Below are 24,582 nucleotides of genomic sequence, written 5' to 3'. Positions count from 1 at the left end.
CTTAGGTATTGTACTGCAAATACCTTCTTGCTGTTGCTCTCTTTATTGCGCACACACAGAAACTCTCTCTCTCTCTCTCTCTCTCTCTCTCTCTCTCTCTCTCTCTCTCTCTCTCTCTGTCTTTTTCATTCTGCCTTATCTGGCATTGAACGTGTGTGTGGTGCAAACTAGACTGTGTGTGTGTGTGTGTGATGATATCTGATGTTTGAATAATGCTGAGGCAGCAGCTATCAGAGTGACTGACATCCACACACACGTATACAGTAAATGTATATACATGTCCACTTGTTTACACGTCCGCTGCTGGGCAAGAATGAACCAGCTGGCAACTCATTTTCGGATGGATGTGAACAGCTCTGACACACACACACACACACACACACACACACACACACACACACACACACACACACACACACACACACACACACACACACACACACACACACACACACACACACACACACAAAATAAATAAATACATACAGCACTGTGCCTAAATTTGCATGTTCCACTCTGTCCTACCTCGGGCATCCAAGAGACAGTCCACCATGTACGGGAGTATCTCTGCTCAGATATGGCCCTCGAAAGCTTGTTTCCCTGGCTTAGTCATATGGGCTTTTCTCGAGGGATTTCAGGGCTCTTCAATTTATTTTCTGCATGCACCCCAGGAGATGCACGCCATCTGGGAGAAGCTATGAGTCATCTGTCTACACTTACTTAATATAGTTAGGACTCATTATTTTTTCTCATATGGGTTTTTAAATGGGGAATTTGTTAGGTATCAGTTTGTTTGGACCGTTAAAAACCATGAAAATAAATAATGCTACAGTCTTACCCTCTATTGTTTCTTTTCCTTTTTAGCTGTTTTACTGAGTATAATCTAAATTATAATAATGTACTTTTTTTCTTCACCTTATTTTACTGGAGGCATGTTCTGAGCTTTCATCATTGCAGGACCCAATTCACTGTTAAGTACAGTGACAAGTGTCTTCTTACAGCACGGGAATGAAAAAGGCTGTGGATTGGTTTGTTGATCCATCAAACAGCAGACTTGATTAGAATTAATTTTTTTACAAAGCTCACATAAACAAAGTGTCTCCCTACTGCCTTCAAGCCTTTGAGGAATTACATTTTCTTTTGTATTTTAGTGTTGATCTTGTAAAAATGTCTTCTCCTTTAATAAGTCTCTTCTCTCCATGTCTCTCGCTCTCTTTGTCACTCTGTCCAGATGAAAAGGAGAAAGCCAAGATCAACTTGGAGGAGCTGCAAATCAAAAAAGTGAAGAAGAAAAAGAAAAAGAAACACAAAGAGGGGGAGAAGCACAAACGAGTGAAGATGTATCACCGCTCCTGCCAAACCATTTGTGCCGGCCTGCTCCTCCTCCCCACCTCTCCTCCTCCCACCTCTTCTTCCCCATCCTCTGACTCCACTCACACCTCCTCCCTGTCTCCATTTAAGTCCCCGCTACCCGTTTTCCCTCCAGCTAACAGCAAATCTGCCCATCTCTTACCTTCTTCTCCCCCTCTTGCCCCCAAATCCCTCTTTAACTGCTCCCTCCTCAACTCTCTGAACCTTCCATCGACCTCCATGAAGACACCACAACCTTCCCAAATCAAACACCAGCTTCAGTGCACCTATCCTGGCATGGCGGGCCTGGAGTTTGCCCAGTACATCCACATAGAGAATCAGCCTAACGGAGGGGCTCTGGTGGCCCACGCCTATGCGTCCCAGCTCTCCTCTCTCTCCATGGCCCAGAGGCAGAGATTTGCCCAGGAGTTTGTCACCTTGGCTTTCAGCGAGGACTCATCCCAGGTACACATATCAACCAGATAGATCCATGCACTTAAACCTTATTGTTTGTTTAATTTGTAGGTGTTTCTTTCTAACATTATAACTGCATGTCATTACTGTCCTTACTGTTTTTAGGCAGCTCATTACGTCATGGGGATCGTCCACGGAGAAGCTGGCTACCTGCCCGACTTCTTGGATTACTTCTCAACCAAGTTCCCATCGGCTCCGGTCAAAATGGAAATACTGGCTAAGAAGGACATCGAAACCACCACTATGGTTAATTTCTACTCTCAGGTCAGTCAGACACAATCACATACACATGAAGAATGCGTGTGTGGGGCTGAACATCGGTGGGACAAATGCACGCTGGCCTGCATCTGAACTGACGTTATCACTCATCTGCAAAACTGATTTACACAGTTTTGTTTTTGGTTGTTCAGTTCTGGAGCTGCAGATGCAGAGAGCACAGAGCAGATGGTGAGCTTTCAGACATGAAAAGTAAAAAAAATAAATAAAAAAATAAAGGTCTGAAGTCCAAAATCGCAAGAGCCCAGTGCTTCTAAGCCTCTTACATTCTGTCCTCTGTATATAATCTGCTGCAACAGTATCGCAATATCACAACTGTCCATGAACACGGGACCTGTTGAGACACTGTCGAGGACTTTGTCTGTGGTCTGTGGTCATAGAAAACCTCAAATCTTCCTTTTTCTGATGAAGTCCCATGATGCTCTGAGTGTTATTTGATGATGGAGGGCAGACACTGTAGGTGAACTGCAACAGGAAATAATGATGGCATGTTACAGTTCCAGCTGTCTACACAGCGTGTTTTTGTTTTCAGACTTTCTCACACATGCAGGGACACTCACAGGAAGAGCTGGAGGCCTACTAATCTTCTCTGAAATTGTCTTCACATGAAATGGGTTGTTCATGCACAGAGAGGTGCACACACATGAATAAACACCTTAGGTTTTGTTTGAGAAGCGATATTTCACTGATTTTTGGAATACAAAGAGTGTCTCAGTGTCGGCCAGTTTTATATAATTTTATGGGAAACTGCACCCAAGAAGAATTTATGTGAAATTCTGTTTGTCAATGAAGAAGGAAGGCTCGAGAGGATAAGAAATGGAGGGAAGGGAAAATATTGAAACTGTAGAAGCCGAGGGAGAGGATGATGGGATCTTGTGGGAGGGATTGGTTGAAGGAAAAGACCTGATGACTGCTGTATGCAGATGGAAAGTTGAATTGTTTAACCATCTGGTTTCAGCAGCTGTCTCAATCCGTCCAGCATTAAACATGTTTTGGCGTTTTTACAAATGTCAAATTTCTCAGAGCAAATGTCAACGCTAAACGTGCGAGATCCGATATTGAGTGCATATCAATTACCTCTCGCTGGCTCTCAATGTGGCAACGTGAGCCGGCAGCTTGTTGCGAACGTTACTAACGGCTCGAACAGCACAAACAACGTCAAACGTGCTTACAGTGTTTATCGGAGAGGGAACCTGTTGCTATGCTTCATGCAGAACAGCGATGAGCTAGCCAGCGTGCACGCTCACATGCACTAAAAACCTGCGTTGTCAGCCAAGCTACAGTATGTCAACAAAGCAAGGAGAAGCTCGGATAACAACACACGCAGACGGAGAGCGAATCGTGTAGACATTACTCCACTGTATCTTTACATCGAAAATAGGAGTTTATTCCTGTGTTGATGTCCTTAATGTCATATATTGCCCCTTTAATAATGATGGTAGAGTTTTGTGTAGTGCACAGGTGGGGACTGTTAATGTTAGAAAGCAAAGTGATATGAAGGAAGGAAGCAGAAAGCAAGAGGACAACATATAGAGAGAGAGAAAGGTGAGAGATGTCAGTGGAGATGCAAGTGGTAAAAGGTGGTGAGAGTGCAATGGGCTACAAAATAATTAAGAACTGGTTGATATAATAGGAAAGTGACAAAGGGTAGCAAGAGGGTGTGAAAGCAAGAAGTGAAGTTCTAAACTGTGAAAGCTCAGTAAGAAGAGTCAACACCAGCAAAATGGGGAGTTTTTCTTCCTTTTGTAAAGCACAAGTATGGGAGCCTCGATCCCCCTCCTTGGCACGCTACGCAACCTTTTGAGGACTGGAACTGGAAAAACAAGATGCCTGTGTTTGTGTGTATTGCTGGTGGTGTCTGTCTGGATTGTCTCCCTCTGAGCACAGCGACACAGCTAGACCTCTTCAGTTAGAGCTGTCCCACGTCTATAGTTCACTAATGAAAAGCCTTTTGTTGCCTCAAAGCTCCCGAGTGGCTTTGCGTAGAGATACTGCCTGCTCTTTTTCAATGTGAGTGAAGGCAGCTACCTGCGTGTGTGTGTGTGTGTGCATGTGTGTGCATGTGTGTGCATGTGTGTGCATGTGTGTGCATGTGCATGCGTGTGTGTGTACTACTACAGGGTGTAGAGCAGTTTATGTTCTCGATTGCTCTCCTCCTGGCATTTACTCTTTTCTTTTTTTTGAAATATTCATAATGTTATTCTGTGTGTTTGTTTCGGTTTTGGTCGGCTCTGCTTCAACAAACCCGCCTTTTTATCTCTGCATGTGACTGAATACATGATACCAGGATAATGAATGAATTAAACATTCAGACTGTCCATTGTCTAAACTGAGTTTCCCCCTGCAGACCCGTGCCCTGAGCTGTCCCTTTAAGAGTAGTGTTCCTTGCAGGGCTAACGTCATTGTCCACTGGTCTTGTTAATTTTTTTCCCTCCCTCCTAGCTCTCAGCAGTGACCTTGGGATGTAGACATACAGGCTACACACGCACAAACAGATGTGAGCATGCACACTGATATCTACACAACAGCACAGCTACACACAGATTAATGATTTCTCTCACACATGTTCCCACCACCTTTCTTTTTCGCCTTATCTCTCTCAGTGTCTCCCTCCATCCGCATTAGTCTGTTATTCTCTCTCGCTTTTATCCCTTTACTTTTTATGTTCCTGCTCTGTTGTTTGGTCCTCTGTTCCAGTTGCCAACGACTGGAACAGCTGCTTTCTGTAATGTGCATGTGTGAGATGAACAGAAGGGAAGAATTTAGAGATTTGCAACAGCTCGCATTGTCCTTTGGTGTTTGTGCATTCGTTCTCGCTTACAGCTCTGCTTCTTCTCATTCTTGGGCTGCTGGAGTAGGACACACAATCACCCACGCAGTCGTACTTTATAATGAGCCGTGTGTGTGTTCCGAATTTGACTGCAGGTTTCAAAGTTGCTTTGCCGCCGTTCAGGCTGCAGTGTTTTGTATTCAGTACCTGACTGAAGGCATTTTCAGTGGTGCTAAGGATTATAGAAGATTACAGCACTCCATTTTCTCAGGGCAAGTACAGCCCCACAGTAAAATACATGATGTGCTTCGACAGTGAGGTAATTTGGTCTTTCCGGTTTAGTCACTAAGTAATAATTTATTTACAGCATCAGATTAATACAAGGCGAAAGAACAGAGTGCAGTTTTTTTTCGATTTTCTACTAATCTGTGCTCACATTGTGCTCATGTGTATACTCATACTGTAGCTCTATTAGAGCATCCAAAACAATCCCATCTTATGTGAAGCTCACAGATGGTTCGGGGCATGGTTGGAAAAAGGAATTGGACATATAACGAAATTATTTGGTAAATTTTATTTCAAATGTTCTGTTCGATGATATAATAATTCCCCTTTGAACAATTACTCAAAAGGTTTATATAAGCATCAAGCAGTTAAAATGTATTGGAAATGATTTATGAACAGAATGTTATCCCAAAAGGCAAGGAAAGTCGGAAAACAATATTTGTCTTCTCCAATTCCTCTTACAACCAAAGGCATACGCTTTAAATCTGAAAATCATTTTTTTCTTGCATAAAACATTTGATTTGGATAGAATCACTTGTGGATTCTGTGAGAAATACGTTGAGACTGATGATTCGGAGTTTTGTGGTAAATTATTATTGGTAGATGAAACTACCAACAGGTGAAGCCCCAAATGAAGAAATGGAGGAGTGTGTGTGTGTGTGTGTGTGTGTGTGTGTGTGTGTGTGACGGCGATTACCACTGATAACACCTGCATCGTCATGGAAACCTAACGCTCCTCCTCCGGTAAACGCCGTCAGCACTGTTGCCATTTGTGTTTGTGCGTTCACATGCCAGTGTTTTACGGTTAGCCAAGGAAGAGACTATATCAGAAAAGTATGAAGCACCAGCCAGTCAGAACACTTTGTTGTGACGCAGGCACTAATGTGTGGTGCTTTAGAGACTGACTCGACATAATGATTTTCGAAAGACGGAGACGCAGAGCTGGGAAAGAGCGGAAGAAGTGGGCAGACATTCAGAGGTTGTGTTGAGGTCAGATTGAGTCGTGAGATGATGTAAGGACATGAAAGTCTCAGCCAGACAGAGTGAAGGATGTGTTGACGAAAGGAGGGAAACTTGTTATAGAATTAACAAGTGGCTGAACCAGTGACGGAAAGGAGACCAGGAAAGAGCAAAGCATGATCTAATAGACTTCCCAACAGGGACGTGAGCACTATATGGGAGGGAGGGAGAGGAGGAGAGGGAGCGGTTGATGGAGACAACGGATAATCTGAGTAAAACGGCAAGTGGGGAGTAGACAGGGACTGAGAATCACCCCTTATCACCAGAGAAGGTGACGGCAGGGGAGAGATGACGGTAATTATAATTATATATAATGACGTCGGCTCTAAATTTGCGCACCTCGAATACCAAATGAAACGCAATACATTTTAGATTAATAGAAGTTATTAGTCTGTTTTCATTCTTTTTAAGTCCAGATCCTTTTTTTTTTAATTATTATTATTGGCTTGTTAGTATTTATTTATAGTTTTAATGCTTTGAGACATTAGTATCGCCCATTTTGAATTATTGTCACGTTTAGCAGTCAAAGAAACATAAATGTTGTTGGTCATTTGTTGTCACACTTTTACCCATCGAGTGTGTTGACATGCACGTACGCAGAGGCAAGGAAGTACCGGAGCATCTTGAACAGTATCACACAGAGGAAGTCAGGCACATTTCCTGTTTCCTTCTGTTTGCCTTCACTTATTACACACAAACTATCTATTTATTTGAGGCAGAGGTAGTGTTTCCCAGCGCCACCGGGAACACCGCTCACTATCACAGGTTGATAGTGAGAGAACGTTCCCTTTGCCAACGTGGGAGTTATTCTGCCGTTAAATTATGCATTGTATAAACACACACACACAAATACACAGGAAGGGAAGACACTCTTATAAGCACACACTGTTATGAAAATATGCAGGGAAGTGAATGCGCTCGTCACACATGCTTGTAAGCATTAAGGCATTTGAATCTGTGTGTGCACACATTTTCCTCTCAGTATCTAGGTCATTGACTCAGTGAGACTATTTAAAGTTGAGATGTTTGTACGCATGTGGAGAGTGAGTATTTCAAGCTTTTAGTCATCAGCATCTTAGGAGGATATTACACAGTTAGTGTCGGGGCACAGAGGCAACAAAATTAAGTGAACAAACGCACCACATGGCTCAGCCTGTCTACGCATTATGAACTGATTTATTTTGTTAATTGATAGTAGATCAGAGCCCTGTGATAGACTGGCGTCCTGTCCAGGGTGTACCCAATGTCTGTGATGAGAATAAAAATACTATCTGTTGATTTTTAAGCTCCTAAAAAATCTTCTTCTATCAATCTTGATATAGATTCCGTATTTGTTGGGTTAGAGTCTGTTTGCTAAACATTAATGTGCCTAAAGCTGATTATGAACACCTGTAATCATCCGTGTCACTTTTGTGATGAGTTTTATCTAAATTTTTAAATAACTTTTCAACCCCCATAATCCAGTTATTGTGGCCGATCTCTATTAATCATCCAGCCTGTATAATTAACCGAGTTACTGGACCACCAACAAAACACACAGACGACACACCTGAGAGCTGCTTTCAGCTATAGTCCAACATGATTGGCCTCTGAGCAGCCGTTTTGGAATTTAGTGCCTTGCTCAAGGACACGCCTGGGAACTGCCGAGCACCTTCCCCCTTTTATTTCCAGTTCATTGTTTCTGTCTTCATTACTTCTTCACCTCCCTCCCTCCATCCTGTCTAACCTGCCCTCGTCTCTCCTCCCTCCTGGTCACGCTCCTTCTGCCTCCCTCCTTTTTTTGTATCTTTATCATCTTTGCCTTTTTTCCTTATCTGATGTTTCCTACTCTGTCTGCTTCCCCTCTTTTTTTCCTCCTGCCATTGCTCTCTCGTTTATCTTCCAAAAAACACATTATCTTCATTTTCACCTGCTTACCCTCATTCTGTTATTACTCCCCTTTTGAGTTATTTCCATCCTCGCCTCCATGTTTTCTCACTTGCTGTTATCTCTGTCTCTTTGACAGCTTGTCTTCCCGAAACTTTCTCTCTCTCTCTCGCCACTTCTCTCCATCTGTCCCTCGTTCTTTCCCTACAGTGAATCCTCACCCTCCCTCTGGTCTGTCTCTCTTCCCCTCACTCTCTCTCTCTCTCTCTCTCTCTCTCTTTATCTCTGCCTTGTTGTCAAGTGGTGACTCACTGGAGGCATGCAGCCAAGGATCTGGCCAACACACACACACAAATCCTGATCAGCCAAGAGTACAGCATGCAGTCCACATGCTGCACGTACTACACGCATGCACGCACGCACACACACACACACACACACACACACACACACACACACACACACACACACACACACACACACAAAAAGACTGTTGAGGGCCAAGGTTATTGGACACACACACATATACACTGCTCTGTCAGCCAAGTGAAGAGCAGCAAACAGTCCGTTAAGTCATACTGGTGGAGCAGAAACATCAAGTGAAACCACACACACACACACACACACACACACACACACACACACACACACACACACACACACACACACACACACACACACACACACACAAACAGTATGTCTATATGTATACGTCACCCACCAAAATCAGGGTATTTGGGTTCATATCAACTCGATATGTCGAAATTTTTCCAGATTCACCTCTAAAAATAAATAAAATAAGAATATATTTTTGATAAGAAATGAGCAAGCGAGTAATCAATCTCACCTTCCTGCATTGCAATATCATCTAATATTTATTTCTCCTGTTGTTGCTGCAGGTGAAGAAAACGTACAGTAATGGGACATACAGAGCCGGGGCAATGAGACAGATCAGCCTGGTGGGAGCCGTGGACGAGGAGGTCGGGGATTATTTCCCAGAATTCCTCGGCATGCTGGAGGATTCACCCTTCCTGAAGGTGAGTCGGGACAGGATGAATGGCAGTACGGCTGCACAGCAACAGAATGGGTGGATCGAAGCCCAGATATTTTAATGCATTTACATCACTGACTATTTGGAACCTGAACGGCAGAAATGTTGCTCTGCTCGTCACAAACACCGACAAGGTGCTTAATATTCAAATTGGTGGATGGCAAAGAAGAGACGTTAAGTTGTCAGGTGTGCAGCAGCTTCCAGCTTTCAGCTCAGGAAGTTGGTTCTCTTTAAAAGTGCGTGCGGGTAGGAACAGATCATCAAAATACTGTGTGAACTGATGTCCCTGAAACACAGGAATGATGAGCTTCTCTTCCATTTGCCATTCTGCGTCGACACTTCAAATCTCCTGCATGCGATGTAGAGGAGTGGCGTCGTATGCTGAATATCAAAAGATGCACGTCCTCTGGCACTTTCTATCTGTTGAGGGCTTTGGCTCTGATTCGGCGCCCTCTGAAGCATCTCGGTGACAAGTTTTGCCGGGGGAAGGGGAAAATTCCACGCGTGAGATTTCTTTCTGGGAGTCTCTGGAATGAATAAAATACTTGACTTGGTTAAACTGGGGAAGTGAGTGATGTTGTAACTGCTTTCATTTCTTTCCATTTTTGTCTGTCTGGCTGCAGCGGACTCTCCCGTGGGGAACGTTCTCCAGTCTGAGGACGATGGATCCCACAGAGAGTGACGACGGTCCAATCATGTGGGTCAGACCGGGAGAACAGATGATACCTGTTGCTGATATACCAAAGTCCCCTTTTAAAAGAAAACGGTGCGTACACTGCAGTTAATTGCACATTACATAAATAAACACAAATGAAGCCAGACGATATGTTTGATCCTACTTAAGCTCTGCAGCGAGACAGAATTAGCAGGGATTTTGGTTCTCTATGAATGTTTGTGCTCGCTACAAGTCTCTGGTGCTTGTGCCTGTACCTTTTTTTTTTTTTTTATTGAGCCAGCTCGCCTCCGTACTCTTCGCGCCGCACACAGGGACTAATTGTGGAAAACGTTAACAAAGCTCGCACATTTGAAGCAGCAGCCGCGGTAGCAGCGTGACGCTTTGTTGTAGCCGAGCAGCGCCGGATGCAGCAATTACACCCTCTCTGTTTGCGTCTGTCACAGTGTCATTGTCGCCCGCACATAAGCTCGGTCTCACGCGCGCACACACAGACGCAGGATTTCTCCGAGCGAGACCATTAGAGAGGATGCGCGTGTGTCTGATGAGAGCGGTATGTAGCTCACTGCTCAGATGAGATCATCGTTATGCTAATGGAGCCAGACACTACTTCACATGGCAACCAGCCAAGCACGGGACGACACACACATATTCCCCCCATCCACATTTATTTCTCTCTTGTCTCCGTTGATTGGTGATCACAGCAATATTCATAATAAGATCTTGGGATTTTTCAATTAGTTTTCTGATTTAAGAGCTGAAAAATAACCAACTTTCAAGCAGAAATACCAACCATGCATTGGTTACCGCTTCTAAATTGTGAGGATTTGCTGCTTTTCTCTGTTTTTATATGATGAACTGAATATCTTTGGTCTAATGTTTGGACAAAAAAGCGTGTTTCATTGGGCTTCAGCATTGCGAAAGACAAATAATTGTTAGTTGCAGCACTAGTTGATTGTTGCATATAAATGCATCAAAGTTTATTCAGTCAGGGATTCCTGGATGCGAGAGGAATAAAATGCATTTTGTTGCATAAACATGTTCAACGTGTTGATGCACAGTGTTTTAAAGGGGATGAGTGTGTGTGAGTGTTGTCAGAAACACTTGAGTAACAGCTGGGGCTGAAAGAATCTGTTTTTATAGAGACACAGATAGATGGATAAAGACAGTGAGGTGGTTAAACCATTCCTTTCTCTCCTGTGCGTCTCAATACATCACTCGACTGTAAATCACCATGAAATATGAAAACAAAATGACATCTACATCTCATGGTGCGATTTTTCACATAATCTCCCGCCTGTGGGATCTCTCTTTTCTTCCTCAAACTCCTCTTTCCTTCTCTTTTATCAACTTCCCTCGCATTTCTCTGTCCTCAGCTGCCTCTAAATATCTGTTTGAAAGAAATATCGGAAGAGAGGAAGCAATGTTGTTTGCAGCGAGACCTTGTCTACAGTTTGAGCGTATGTTGTATTGAAGGAAGGCTCTTTGTGTACGAGGAACGCCTCCTCTCTGCATCTCTTCGTTTTCGCGCTGGTATTCAGTGAAAAGGTCGAGCTGTTACGCATTTCCGACGGCACTGAGACTCTCAGTCTGAGAATTCAGCTTGATTATAGTGGTCGAACGATGAAAATAAACCCAAGTATTTCAGCTCGTAGTGAAAGAGCACCGTGCTTCCAGGGATTTACAATAATTGCATAGTAACAGCGGCAGCAGCCGTGGCGAGCAGCAGTTGCAAACAGGACAGAGGTCTGACACAGCATGCTTTTCCTGTTCACATACAGACTGCATGACCAATGACAGACAGCGTGAGTCCGGACAGCTATCAGCAAGACATAAAAACACCAACATGCTCAGTCTCAAGGAGAGAGAGGAAATGATCATTTGATTAATCATAATTCAAGCAACAGAAGGTTTATTAACTGTTTTTTTTAGAATAATTTAATAAAGTCTCATTTGTTTTTAAGATAAACCTCAAAACGTTTTCCAGTTCCAGCTTCTCCTCATGATGGTTTACTGCTTTACTCAAATTAAATATTGGGTTCTTTTGGTCAGACAAAAGCAAACATTTAATTCCCCTGCACTCACATTCACTATTGTGTATGTCAGGACTCGACATTGACTTTTAAAAGAGGTTGCTAGGCTGGCAGGCAGACAGGCATCAGCTTTTGGTTGCTGAAACTGCATAGTTTCTTAAATACTAAAAATATAAGGAGACAAAAAATGACCACTGTATTTCCAGTTATATGTCAGTATAATAATAAAGATGTGGCAAACAAGAATAAAGGCTAATAATGTAACGTGAGCCGTGAGTTTAACGCCCCAACGCATGTTCAGCACTGTCTGGTTCTGACTGTTACAACAATACTTAAATACTACCAATGCTGGTATTCATTAAAAAATAAATTTATTTTTGGGGTTACATTTTGCTGCTTGCTGTCCACGCTGGCGATTGATTGCAACCAAAGACCAAGAATTGGTTGTCAATTTCTCAAAATGGTTGTTTATGGCAACCTGGCAACTGTTAGTGTCGAGCCTTGTATGTCCAGTGTTGATTTCTCTAGCTTTGACAAAATATTTGGCCCATAACCGGCCGGGTGAGTGCAAGATCAGCTGGTTGAGAGGCGGAGCATCTTCAAACACGTCACCCAAACTGGACTGTACCAAAGTATCACTCACCACTCTGGAAAAGTCTTTCCACTTTTTGGACTAACAGTGTGGACCAAAACAAACTCTTAATTGGTGAAGAATGTGCCGGCTGTACACTTTTAACATTTTTAATGAATAGTTCCCAGTCAATATTGAAGAGTATTTTTGCTTGTAAAGCCTATAACCTGTGTTTTTGTAAGTTAGACAAACATATTGTTTTGGCTAGACTACAATTAAATATTTAATATAATCTGAGTGTCAAATATGAGTGGTTTCCCCTTTCTCCCTCCTCTTTACACTCCATTTACTGCCTTATCCCTCCGCTCCCCACCTCTCCTCTTCTTCTTTAATAAATGCACGGGAATCTACCATGACGACTTGGTGCAGAGACGTAATTCCCACATGCAGCCCTGGCATGCATTGTGCCAGAACAACAGGGCCTCACGTGGCGAGGAGGGAGACGGTAGACTTCAGATATCATTCGAGATGTGCACATTCAGCACTCTTCTTTTCAGTGTTTCACTTACCAGGTTTCCTGGTTTTACATTCATTACTTTCAGCCTGCAGTCGGCTCAAACACACTGAGATGTGTGTGTGTGTGTGTGTGTGTGTGTGTGTGTGTGTGTGTGTGTGTGTGTGTGTGTGTGTGTGTGTGTGTGTGTGTGTGTGTGTGTGTGTGTGTGTGTGTGTGTGTGTGTGTGTGTGTGTGTGTGTGTGTGTGTGTGTGTGTGTGTGTGTGTGTGTGTGTGTGTGTGTGTGTGTTCATTCCCCCTACTCTCTTTCCTCTGCTTCTCTCCTCCTCTTCCATCAGCTCCTGCCTCTCCTCTTATCTCTGAATGAATGAATGCACAATTAAGTGTTCAGCACGGGTAGTCTTGCTGCTTTTCTGTCTGTGTTACACTCTCAAAGGAATCTCTCACAGACTCTGTGTGTGTGTGTGTGTGTTTACACTCTTTTTTTTATAAATCTGACTGCAGCTCCAGTGTGAGTCACTGATCCAGTAGTGAGCTGACTGCAGTACTTCTATTGTTTGGCAACACGGCTCGTTTTTTTTTTTTTTTTGCTTCTACTCCTCAGCTTCTCAGATTGCATGCACGAAGCCAAGTGTAGACGTGTTCGAACACTTTTACTTGTCACTAAGCACACAGAGGATATTACCTATTTCCTGTTTTTTCCCATGACTAGTATTTTTTTATTTACCATTTTAACCATGCCAGGAAAGCCGTTTTTGGAAATGCTTTTGCATGTGAAGAAAAAGATATTCTGTAGCTGGAAAAAGCTCGGGTATCATTTGTGTATCTGCAGATATTAAATGTTTTTACACTGCTGTGAAACCTCTAGTTTGGACGTTGCACCATAAGGATGTTTTAGAATAACCACAGTGTGTTTTCACCCACGTCAAAACATTTCTAGAGCTGCAACTTACTGTTATATTCATTCTCTAAAATATGAAAAAATAGTGCAAAAATTCCCATTGTATTTTCCTCGAACCCAAGGTTACATCCTCAGTTTGTATTTAATTCACAACTGCATGAATCAGAGTAAAGCAGCAAAATCTGTTATTTATTTTTTTGATTATCAAAAGTGACACGTTCCGGAATGCTATGAAGCACCAAAATAGGGTCAGAGGAAAGTAGAAACACTTCATTGATTTATTGATTGACAAAAATATTAAGCAGCTAGTTTGATCATGTATTAATGTTAAGATATCTTTCAAGGAAAATTGTTAAATAATAATAAAATGTGACATGATTTTTGTTGCAAATGTGTCATTTTCTAAATATATAATTAATTGAATATTTGGGGGTTTGGGGTGTTAATCAAACCAAAAAAGTCATTTTGAATATGTCAAACTGGACCTTTGGAATTCGTGTGAAATACTTTTTTTTTTACCATTTTATGACATTGCATTATTGTTTGATATAGGAATGAGCAGTTGATGTCTTATTTAAATTGCTCCAGCACTACCCCACTACACAACAAGAATGTTTATTATATCCACATTAATGCAGGGTTTCACCATTTCTCTCTGCTCCCTCTGTCATACCGTGGCGTCTGGATTACATCAATGAGCAAGTCAACAAAGATAACAACAATACCAACAGATAAAGACTGTCTGGTGCTTTTATTTCTGCCACAGCGGTCGGGAGACAAAGAAAATAAACAAAGCTGTTCACTCACCTTTAGTCATTTTGTTCTTTATTTAGACAGCAGGGAAGCAGAGACTGGGGAAATCTCTTTGTAGAATTGTGTGGATGCTCTTGTGTAGTTTTTTTCTACCTCTCACTTTACAGTGTTTATTTCTGTCCCGTTGCAGCTCCACTAACGAGGTGAAGAACCTTCTGCAGTCGCTGCCCAGGACCAGCGAGCCCAGAGAGATGCTGTTCGAGGACCGGACTCGGGCCCACGCCGACCACATCGGTCAGGGTTTTGAACGACAGACCACAGCAGCCGTGGGGGTGCTGAAGGCTGTACGGGGTGGAGAAAGGTAGGCTGGTGGGGCAGCATGTCGTCACACTGTTGGGCACAGGTAGTCTCGGCTGTTTGGTTTGAGGCAACACACGCTCAGTCGGAGTTTATGCAGCTTACTCTCCCAGGAGATATCAGGTAATCCTTCTTGCTGTGTCCCTCCCTCCCTCCTTTTCAGCTCGGAGCCTCCTCGTGTAACCAAAGACGTCGTGTGTTTCCATGCTGGTGATTTCCCTCATGTAGTTCAGAGGCTGCAGTTGGACCTGCACGAACCTCCGCTGTCTCAGGTTTTTACATCACACACACACACACACACACACACACACACACACACACACACTGAAGGCAGTAAAATAAACTTTATTATCTCCCAAATTAGACAGAGTTATTATTCACTGTTGTAATATAACACTATCTAATGCTGGGGGAGGCTAAATTAATAAGATGTGGATGCTGCCGCTTTGTGGAGCAATGTGGAACTGCAGGAAATTTGCAATTTATTATCTACAATTTAAGTTTTTATGACAACAAGACATGTATTTACTGTGCTGAACAATGTTCGGAAAGAATAATAACACGAGGACTGATATTAAAAATACATATCAGTGTCAAAAGATGTTATTTTTAGAGCATACCTGTATCTGAACCCTCCTGTCTTTACAGTGTGTGCAGTGGGTGGATGATGCCAAACTGAACCAGATGCGTCGCGAGGGGATCCACTACGCTCGCATCCGCCTGTGCCACGATGATGTCTATTTCATCCCTCGCAACGTGGTCCACCAGTTCAAGACCGTGTCGTCTGTCTGCAGCCTGGCATGGCACGTCCGGCTAAGACAATACTACCATGGAGCGGGAGAGGAGCCGGAGGAGGAGGAGGAGGAGGTGAAGGAAGAGGAAAAGCAGGTTGAATTGATGGAGGAGACGAAAACGGTGGAGGAAAAAGAGGTAGAGAGGAAGGATGAGAAAGGAATGAAGGAGAGGATAAAGGAGGAGGTTGGTGTGGCGGAAAACAGGACGTTGCTGGCTGCCAAAAAGGAGGAAGAGGATGATCATCCTCATTTGTTTCAGCCCGCTCTCTCAGTGGGCTCGGACATGAGCAGCACTCCATACAAAGAGGTGGAGAAGGTGAAGGGAAAAGAAGAAGGAAAACCCAAACGGCAGGATTCACCTCCTGCAAAGGTCAAAGCAGAACTTCCAGCGCCTCCTCTGTGCAAGAATAAATTGCCTTCATCTCACCCTCATCCTCTTCATCAGGAAACAAAACCCAAAGCAGCATCATCAAAGCACCTTCATCATCACCACCATTACCATCATTCGGACAGCAGAATGATGTCTTCCAGTGCCAGATCCTCGTCTTCAACTCCTAAATCACCCATCTCTAAGTCTTCCTCTTCTTCGTCGCCTTCAGCTGTTGCTCCTTTGCGCTCCCCTTTATCTGCTCCCAATCCATCCTCTTCATCTTCTACATCCCCTGCTTCATCTTCCCTGACCGGTCCCAAGCCTGCAGTGGACTCTTCCTCTTCCCGACTGCCTTCCTCCTCTCGATCAGACCGACCGAAAGGCTCACTTCACCCGAATCCAGACGTGCCCTCAGACACGCGGCCGTGGCCGCCGTCACACGGGTCACCTGCCGTGGATGTACAAACACACGCTACTGCGAGTTCACAAGTCGACACGTGGACGCACATGGCAGCTCGAGCGGCGAAAGACTTACGGACACACACGCTCCAAGAGAGATGGACTCACGGCGCGGACACGAGGATGTCAGTGGATCCACAGATGCATCCGTCACAGGACCCCGGGAGGCAAGGAATGTACATGCAGCAATACACGCCCCAGCACCTCCCACCTCCTCACCTCTCACACATGCTCCCCTCCTCTTTTTCCCCTCACATGCCACACTCCCATCTTCCTCACAGACCGCCAATCCTCCCCCCTAATCCGTTATCCAGTCCCGTTCTGCCTGCACAGCCTCAACCTCTGAACTCTTATCACAGTCCGACAGCCCCACCGCATTCAGTCCACATGAGCCAGCTTCACCTGCATCCGCCACACCAGCCAAACATCCCTGCACAGTCCCAGCTGTACTACCAGCCTCCCCTCACCAGCTCCCAGTCCCTTCCTCCTCACCTTTCTCAACATCACCAGTTCGTCTCCCACGCCAACTCTTTCTTCCCCCCTCAGCATCCCCACTACTCCCCTCACCACTTCCTCCCCCCTCAGTCTTACCTCTCACAACCCCCCGGTTCTTACCCGCTACAGCCACAATACCAGCCTCAGTCTTTCCCTCACCCGCCTCCTCCTTCTTCCTCACCGCCTCCCCCTCCTCCTTCTCTTCCACCTCCACTTCCCCCTCAGCCTTCCCCTTCTGCCCTCCCTCCCCTGACGCATGAAGAGGAGCAGAAACAGATTTTATAGTAGTTTTTGTACATAACGATGCCGTTTTTAAATGACTATATGTAGAAGGGTTTTATTTTGGTTGTGATGTTGTAAAACGATGTAAAAAGGAAATAATGAGGAGGACGTTGTGTATCGGCATGAACACAGTATCGTAGTTTATAAAGCAGAGTCTGACTTGTATTCACCCCAGACCTCTTGACTGGACTGCTTTAGATTGTATTAAATGCTTGGGTTGTACTGGGTCAGAAATATTGAGAATTGGTTGGATTGGTAGTGTTGGACCGTCGGTCATGTATGGCTGCACCAGTGACTTTAAAAGATATTATTCAGGCTCAAGCTTTGAATGAGCTCCCTAGTCTGCCAAACTGCTGTTTTTGAAGTGAGCTATCAGAGATAGGAAGGAGAAAAAAAAGAGAAATTTTATGTTGGATATTTATATAAAAAAAGGTTGAGAGGATGACCTTTTTGTGAAACTTGCAGCTAATGCTTCCATTTTGTGGCTTTTTTTCTAGTATATCCTTTGTGCCCAAGACTGTTTGTTGAATAATGATGGGTCAAATCGTGATATTATACAATACACTATTGTATTGATGTAATATCACTGCATTTCCTCCACTATATTGTATCGATGCATCTTAATCAATACAATATATCGCAGTATGTCTCCATGATATTGTACTTTGAGCAATAATGCTCTGCAATAATCTGCTGAATAGAAATAGGAATGCATTTCCCCATATCAGTATTTTTATTCTGATTTGAAAGCTATTGATAAAAGTCAGTAATGTTCTATTGAATCCTGTTGGGATTTTTCTAATCAGTTCCAGTGTTTTATTGTCCAGAAAGAATATTAGTGCAGTTTTTAGTGCTATTAAGAAAAAAAGAGAACCACCACCCCCATGTCAATTATAAATATACTGATCTATATCAGTAGGAACATAAAATGAGTCACCTTTTAAAGGAATAGTTTGACATTCGGGAAACGTGTTTATTTGCGGTCTTGGCGACCGTTAGATGACAGGATCAATATCCCTCTCATGTTTATGTGCTAAGTGAAGCCGGAGCCAGAAGCCAGTTAGTTCAGCTTAACATAAAGACTGGCAACACTGTGAGAAACCAGACCACATGCGGCGACTAGTTACAAGTTACCGCTCTTGGCCAAGAAATAGTCTGGCGCCTAACCCACTGTAAAGCCGCCATCTGTAGTTTTTACACTTGCATGTTAATTAGTGAGCTCCCGAGGTACTGGGAGTTGGAGTTTGCCCCCTGTTTCCAGTCTCTGTGCTAAACTAAGCTAATCTGCTGCTATCACTAGTTGGTCTTATTTTCTAGGGGTCGACCCATATAGCTTTTTCAGAGCCGATACCGATGATTGCTAATCGGATATTTGAAACCGATATTTGTTTGCAGTTTAAAAAAAAAGTGTCCAAATTTAGAATAGATTTGTTGAAATTCCTTAAAACATGTTTAATTCACAGAAGCTAATCTAACGTAGCAAATAAGTGTGTTTCACCAACATGTCAAACTACTCCTTAAAAAAGTGTTGCAGCTATCTTGTACCTGTAGCCCTCAGTGCCAGTGGCAGAGCTCTTAGTGTAACTTTGCTGTGGTTTTCAGTGACTGTTGGATGTGTACCAGGGTACTCCTAATTTTGGAAGCGGAGGACTTGCTGTTCAGCCAAGGACTAATTTGACCCGGGCCCAAGGCTGTTACGCAGACCGGCCTTCAGAGTCTCAGGAACAAAACAAAAAAACCCATTCAGGACACATCCACTGATATATTTGTCTCCTAAAAACAAGCCTAAATCAGGGTCATTGAAATATTCAATCTGCAGCATCGTATTAGAACCTATGCAGCGCCGTAAAGTTTGGATGAGAACAACAGAACGGGCAGAGCAATACCACACGGATGCAGAAGGTCAAGGCTTCTCCAGCACTTTGTAACATGAACATAACCGCTGCGTTTTAAACAGTTATTAAAGATGCTGATCATGTCGGATGATCAACATGGCGATTTTCCGGTTCTTCCAAGACAATTATGTTTATCGTTCAGGCGTCAAGACTTCTGTGATACAATAGTTTATGTTCTTTATGGACGCAAAGCTCCCAAGACACAGAATGCACACTGTCAAGACTTCATTCCAAAAGCACTATTTATCTATTTAACTGAAGTCCAACTTCTCCACAGTGTGGAGGATCCTGTCTGTTAGAATGTTTTATTTATCAACCAGCGACTGAAGTGACCTCTTGTGTTTTTAAAAAAGTACAATAAATTATTGAAATTCTATGAATATGTTTTTCCAAGCAGTGAATATCTGATTTTAGAATCAAACTCTTCTCACTTTGATGTTGAAAACTTGATTCTTTCCCCCCCCCCATTGATTGTCTTGATTTTACTATCAACATTGGAGTACAGCCCACTTGCTAATGTAGCCCACAACATTTCCCCAGTGCCTGTCCTTAACTGTGAACTACTAAATGGTCCAGAGCCACGAGAGAAGGAGTTCTGTCCCCAGTTTTTTAAGTTTTCCCTGGAAAATGAGAGCAAAGCCTTAAATTGGTCTCTGAAGCTGCTGACAACCCTCCAAATATCTGTGGTCTAAGTTGGGACGAGTCAAACTTTGTGGCTTTGTGGGACGATGACCTAAAAGCAGGGTTGTGATTTTTGATGATTATTCTCACCGCCAGTCTGGAAAATTGTGGAAAATTAAACATAAACCTTGGGCTCTCTCGGTCAGCTCCCCTCTGAGGACTTAATTTGTGAGACAGAACTCTTCGCTTTGTGGCTTTGGGGAGAGCGAGGTGATGATTAAGCACTTGATGCTGGTCGCGAGGCGCTCTGCAGCTCTTTTTATGCTTTTGGGTTTCAGATGTTTAAAAAAAAAAAGAAAGAAAAGAAAATCTGACATCTATATTTTTTGTACAAATGTGATGATTATGGTTGAAAACAACAAAGTCTTCATGGGCTGGCGTTGTTTTCCCAGTTTTATTTATCTCATCATTTTTTTTTCTATTTTATTTCTGTGATTTCTAACTGTCAGCACTGTAGTGTACATAAGACGTTTTTGTAAAGAGGAAAAAAAACTTGTAGTGTGGTTTCTACTTTAAATATGAGCCTAGCTAATAAAAGGTTCAGTGTATGGAAAATGTTGTGGTGCGAGTTGATGTTTTCCCGTCTGGATGGTTAAAAAAAAGACATTACTTTCTTCTTATGAATGTCCATATGTAAAAAAGAAAAAAAAAACATGCATATCAAATATTGTACGCATGTGGGAGACCGTGTTTGACCACTAGGAGTGCTATAGAGCATCCAACACGTGAAATTGTGCGAGAAACATTATAGACAAATTATAAAATAAAGTACATTTGTAGAAAGCAGTATTGCAAATTAATAGCCTGAATGTAAAGAGGGATGTCGTAAATGTATATGCATGGTGATAAATTGTGAACACAACACTGACATTATCATCTTATGAGTTCACATTGATCTTTTAATATCAATAAGGTTATATTGATAATGAAGAATTGGGTTATTAGAAATAATGATGTCTGCCTGCTTTCACGTACAAATAGTGTGTGTGTGTGTGTGTGTGTGTATATACACACATACATACATACATACAAGTAGAATATTGATTATTGATTAAAGCTGCTCTAAGGTGTAATATTTATATCACACCAATATCAGAAGTACATTCAACAGCCCACTGCTGTAGCACCTCTTTTTATTAATATATACCCGCCCTTTGTTTTCCCTCTCTGTGTTGCTGTTATGCAAGCCACCCACTCACTGCAGTCTGCAGCAATGAGCTCAGCGATATTTAGCTGCCGAGATTGGAGCAGACAACTCGTACACACCACAATGCAGCGGCCCCGTTATCCAAGGCTGGTGTTTGTCAGGTCAAATAGGCCTCAAAACAAGCCCTCTTCCTCTCTCTCTTTCATGCTCTCTATCTCTCTCTCTCTCTCTCTCTCTCTCACACAGCAGGAATGCCAGAGAAGCTCGATTGACCTTTACGGAGTGGGAGTGAGGCAGGAAGTTGGGAGCAGATAGAACAAGCGTCTGGGAGGGAAAAGTCTTGAGACACACAGACTGTCCAGTCTTTAAACATGCTCCCTCTAGTGCCGCCGTACTAATTATCTAGAAATAGCACTCATCATTCAAGTTAACACCCCTAAAACATGAAATACAAGCCTAAAACAATACTGTATTAAATGTTATTATCAGATAAATATATACCAAGTACCAAAAGTAAAAGTAGAAAACTGTCTGCTGTAGATTTTTAGTACTGATGTACTCATGTTACCTGGTTTAAATCCTTAAAATACTCCAAGTCCTCCAATGTGTGACAAGATAAATCTGAGGGTTCTTGAGAAAAATAAAAGTTCTTGTAGTTGTAACTCCAACATTTGCTTTTTTTTGTAAATATTGGATCATTTCACCTCTTTGACAATGAAATATGAAACTATCAATCCTGTACCTGCCACGTAACGTCTGAGCATGGAAACACTTTGTATTTTTATGACCATCTGAGACAAATAGCCACAGTTCAACGTACAGAATCCATTTATTTTCACAAGACGTGCATCCATTATCAAATACTTTCAAACTCAAATGACCTGTCACCTTTTCATTTCAATGTAGTGCAAAAAATATACTTAAAATACTAATAAACAATCAGATGGCACAGAACAAATATCAGTCATCTGCAGTGTCAGCCGTACCATAAAGATAAAATATGAATCCATGATGACATCCCACCAGAAACTGCTGATAGAAAGCATTCTGATGCACATTTGAACCCCAATAATCAAATGTCATATACAGTAGCAACATGATCGTTAGCAGGATACACGCCGAGGTGTTTTTCCGAGTGACCTCGTACGGACCTTGAGTAATAACAGCTTACTTATTATCATGGGGCACATGATGATTTACATGGCACAAAAGAGACCTTGTCCAGAGCAGACAGGGCAGCCTGGAGGAAAACCACAAGTTGTTCCAGGATGAAGAATTTCTTAAAATTATCCCAATTTCCTTATGTCAGTGCAGCCAACCCGAGCTATTGTCACAACATTTATAACTTTAAACAGTTCAGGAATGAAAAAGAAGTTTGTGCTTAAATACAGCCACACAATATCTAAAGCGTACGCCATGACTTCGGTACCAAGAGTGACAGTTAACATTATTCAGCTTAAATAAAGGAAGTGGAGAAAATTAAATACCATTCGGTTCCTCCCTGTGTGAGATTCTTTAACAGGACAAAAGTAAACATGTGGAGGTTGTCATTGTTTCTTCCAGTGTAGGCTTCACAGTAGTCGTATACATTTCTTTGTTTCTTTGCCTTTTTTCTTTTACATTTTAAATGAACAGACAGCCAGCAAGCTCCCTGCCGTTTTGAAGCCCTCATAGCATACTGAACACACTACGATTCTTATGTGTAAGTCTCTTCTTCTTAAGATAAATACTAATATCTGAGATGATGTCATTCGTTTCTTGAGCCTCTATGGAAACCGGCTAAAAGAAAACATCCAATTTCACAAAGTCTTGGTCATACAACCTCAAATCTATTCTTTTTTTTTAAATCAGTGTAATGATTCATCCCCTCTTTTAGGCCTCTCTCCTCTCAGGGAAGATATTCAGCCCCAGCTCCACCAGTGCCCCCAGTAACAGGGTCCACAGTGGTATGCACACAAATGTCAGCTTTAAATCCGCGAGCTTCTCCAGCTTGGCGCACAGCGTCAGGCAGAAGCCCAGTTTGAGCAGCATGGCCGTCAGGTACCAGGCACGCAGACGCAGGTCCGGGGAGCCGTTGCGCGGGTCGTAGCCGGGCTTGCAACGGCCTGCCATCTTGATAGCAAGCATGAGGATGAGGATGCCGTCAAATACCCAGACCGGAAGGAAGATGAGGAACCAGTTCCACTGGACCTGGAGGGAGGAAACCATAACCTTTAATCACTCACAGAGAGAGAGAGAGGATTTGACTCCTGGGGGTAAAATCACATTGATCACTCACAAATAAGATCCAGCTCACTAGGGATTTAAAGTAAATGGACAACTGTCTTGATTAAAAACGACTGACAAGTATGAAGAGAAAGAGAGAAAACACACTTACCTTGCCGTCCAGTTTCAGCACTAGCATGATGAGGAAGACCAGGGTGAAGACCCAGGTCAGCAAAACCCTCTGAGCCAGAGACATCTCACCGACTGGAGGAGACAGACAGACGTCCGTGGGTCAGACACAACTCATCATTAGGACGAATGTTAAGTCTATGGGGTGTTTTGATTAAGAACACATAGACAGCTACGTTGGAATAGCTGCTAACGGCTGTTTAAAACGTGGCACACGTAACCACGCCAAACAACGCCTCACTAATACTAGCGAGAATCTGTTCTGTATTAATTATGTTGTCATTTATCGATAGTTAACGTTAGCTTCATGTTACAATGACAGCTAGCTTTTACACTCCCAGTAGCATTAAGCTAACCGTTAGGTGTTTTGTGTACGACAGCGTGTGACTTACTTCAGTGCATTCCTACGTCGGTGGCCGGCATGTTCCTCTCCCTGTGTGGCACACACCTAAAATCATAACGTTTCGAGTAACGAGTCGCGTAATTCTCATCAGACGCGGCCGTTGACTACAGCGGACGGAGGCATTTTGGGGTCCGTTATCTGTAGCCGCTCATCCTGGATGCCAATTGGTTCCTGGTTGTGCGACGTCACGTTTATTTAGTGTCCATCATTCTGCGCGTATAACCGTAAAGGTGGTGCAAAAGCGCAAGCTCATTGTATTGTTTTCCTGTAGTGGGCTGTAATGTCCACTAGAGGTAGATACAGTTCTATGCATTCAGCTCGGCAGTTTGTTTTTATATGCGATATACCGCGCCACTGCATGAAATGTCGATACGTTTTGCTGTGACATTGTGTTTTTTTAATTTGTATTCACTTGTTCAGTGGAGTTACACGCAAGCCCGCTTTATTTCCTCGTCGTTGTCGGCTACGTTTATCGGCTTAAAAAATGTCATGGCGCGTTTACACTGTGGTTTACGGGCCCTGGCCTGAAGTTGTATTTTTACAGTGAGAGACTGAAAGGAAAAAAAGCTAATGCCTCAAACATCGCTGAGCAGACACAGAGCATCTCCTCCAGACAGTGGACCGGGCTAGCTCAATGCAGTATTAAATCACATTTCGTTTGCCCGTGTGTGTGTATGTGTGAGTGTGTGTCGGGGAGGATTGGAGCTGCCGGCGCTGTCAAGGAGGTAAGACCGAGCATGTTGTGTGTGTGTGTGTGTACGGACAGC

General features: G+C 43.1%; 2 protein-coding genes across 2 annotated transcripts in view; one reads left to right on the top strand and one right to left on the bottom strand.

Annotated features, from left to right (window-relative positions):
• Window positions 1-20,643, top strand: part of LOC311031812 (uncharacterized protein) — a 30,258-nt gene extending 9,615 nt beyond the window's left edge. The window contains exons 3-9 of the mRNA XM_084038320.1: window positions 1,232-1,815; window positions 1,930-2,088; window positions 8,941-9,078; window positions 9,716-9,858; window positions 14,729-14,899; window positions 15,059-15,167; window positions 15,544-20,643. Coding sequence (XP_083894446.1) covers window positions 1,232-1,815; window positions 1,930-2,088; window positions 8,941-9,078; window positions 9,716-9,858; window positions 14,729-14,899; window positions 15,059-15,167; window positions 15,544-17,298 — 3,059 coding nt within the window. The 3' untranslated portion in view covers window positions 17,299-20,643. The remainder of the gene's footprint in view (window positions 1-1,231; window positions 1,816-1,929; window positions 2,089-8,940; window positions 9,079-9,715; window positions 9,859-14,728; window positions 14,900-15,058; window positions 15,168-15,543) is intronic.
• A 1,099-nt stretch (window positions 20,644-21,742) lies between these two features.
• Window positions 21,743-23,960, bottom strand: LOC311032072 (transmembrane protein 60-like). Its single transcript, XM_084038682.1, has 3 exons — window positions 23,805-23,960; window positions 23,396-23,487; window positions 21,743-23,208 (listed from the first exon to the last, which is right to left on the bottom strand). The coding sequence occupies exons 2-3, from the start codon at window positions 23,477-23,479 to the stop codon at window positions 22,891-22,893; spliced, it is 402 nt and encodes a 133-aa protein (XP_083894808.1). The 5' UTR covers window positions 23,480-23,487; window positions 23,805-23,960; the 3' UTR covers window positions 21,743-22,890.
• Window positions 23,961-24,582: the final 622 nt, after the last annotated feature.

This window comes from Eutrigla gurnardus, assembly GCF_963514095.1.
Source record: "Eutrigla gurnardus genome assembly, chromosome: 21".
NCBI classification, from domain to species: domain Eukaryota; kingdom Metazoa; phylum Chordata; class Actinopteri; order Perciformes; family Triglidae; genus Eutrigla; species Eutrigla gurnardus.
Note: the sequence above shows the minus strand (reverse complement) of the source record. Positions and strands in the feature narration are given on the sequence as shown.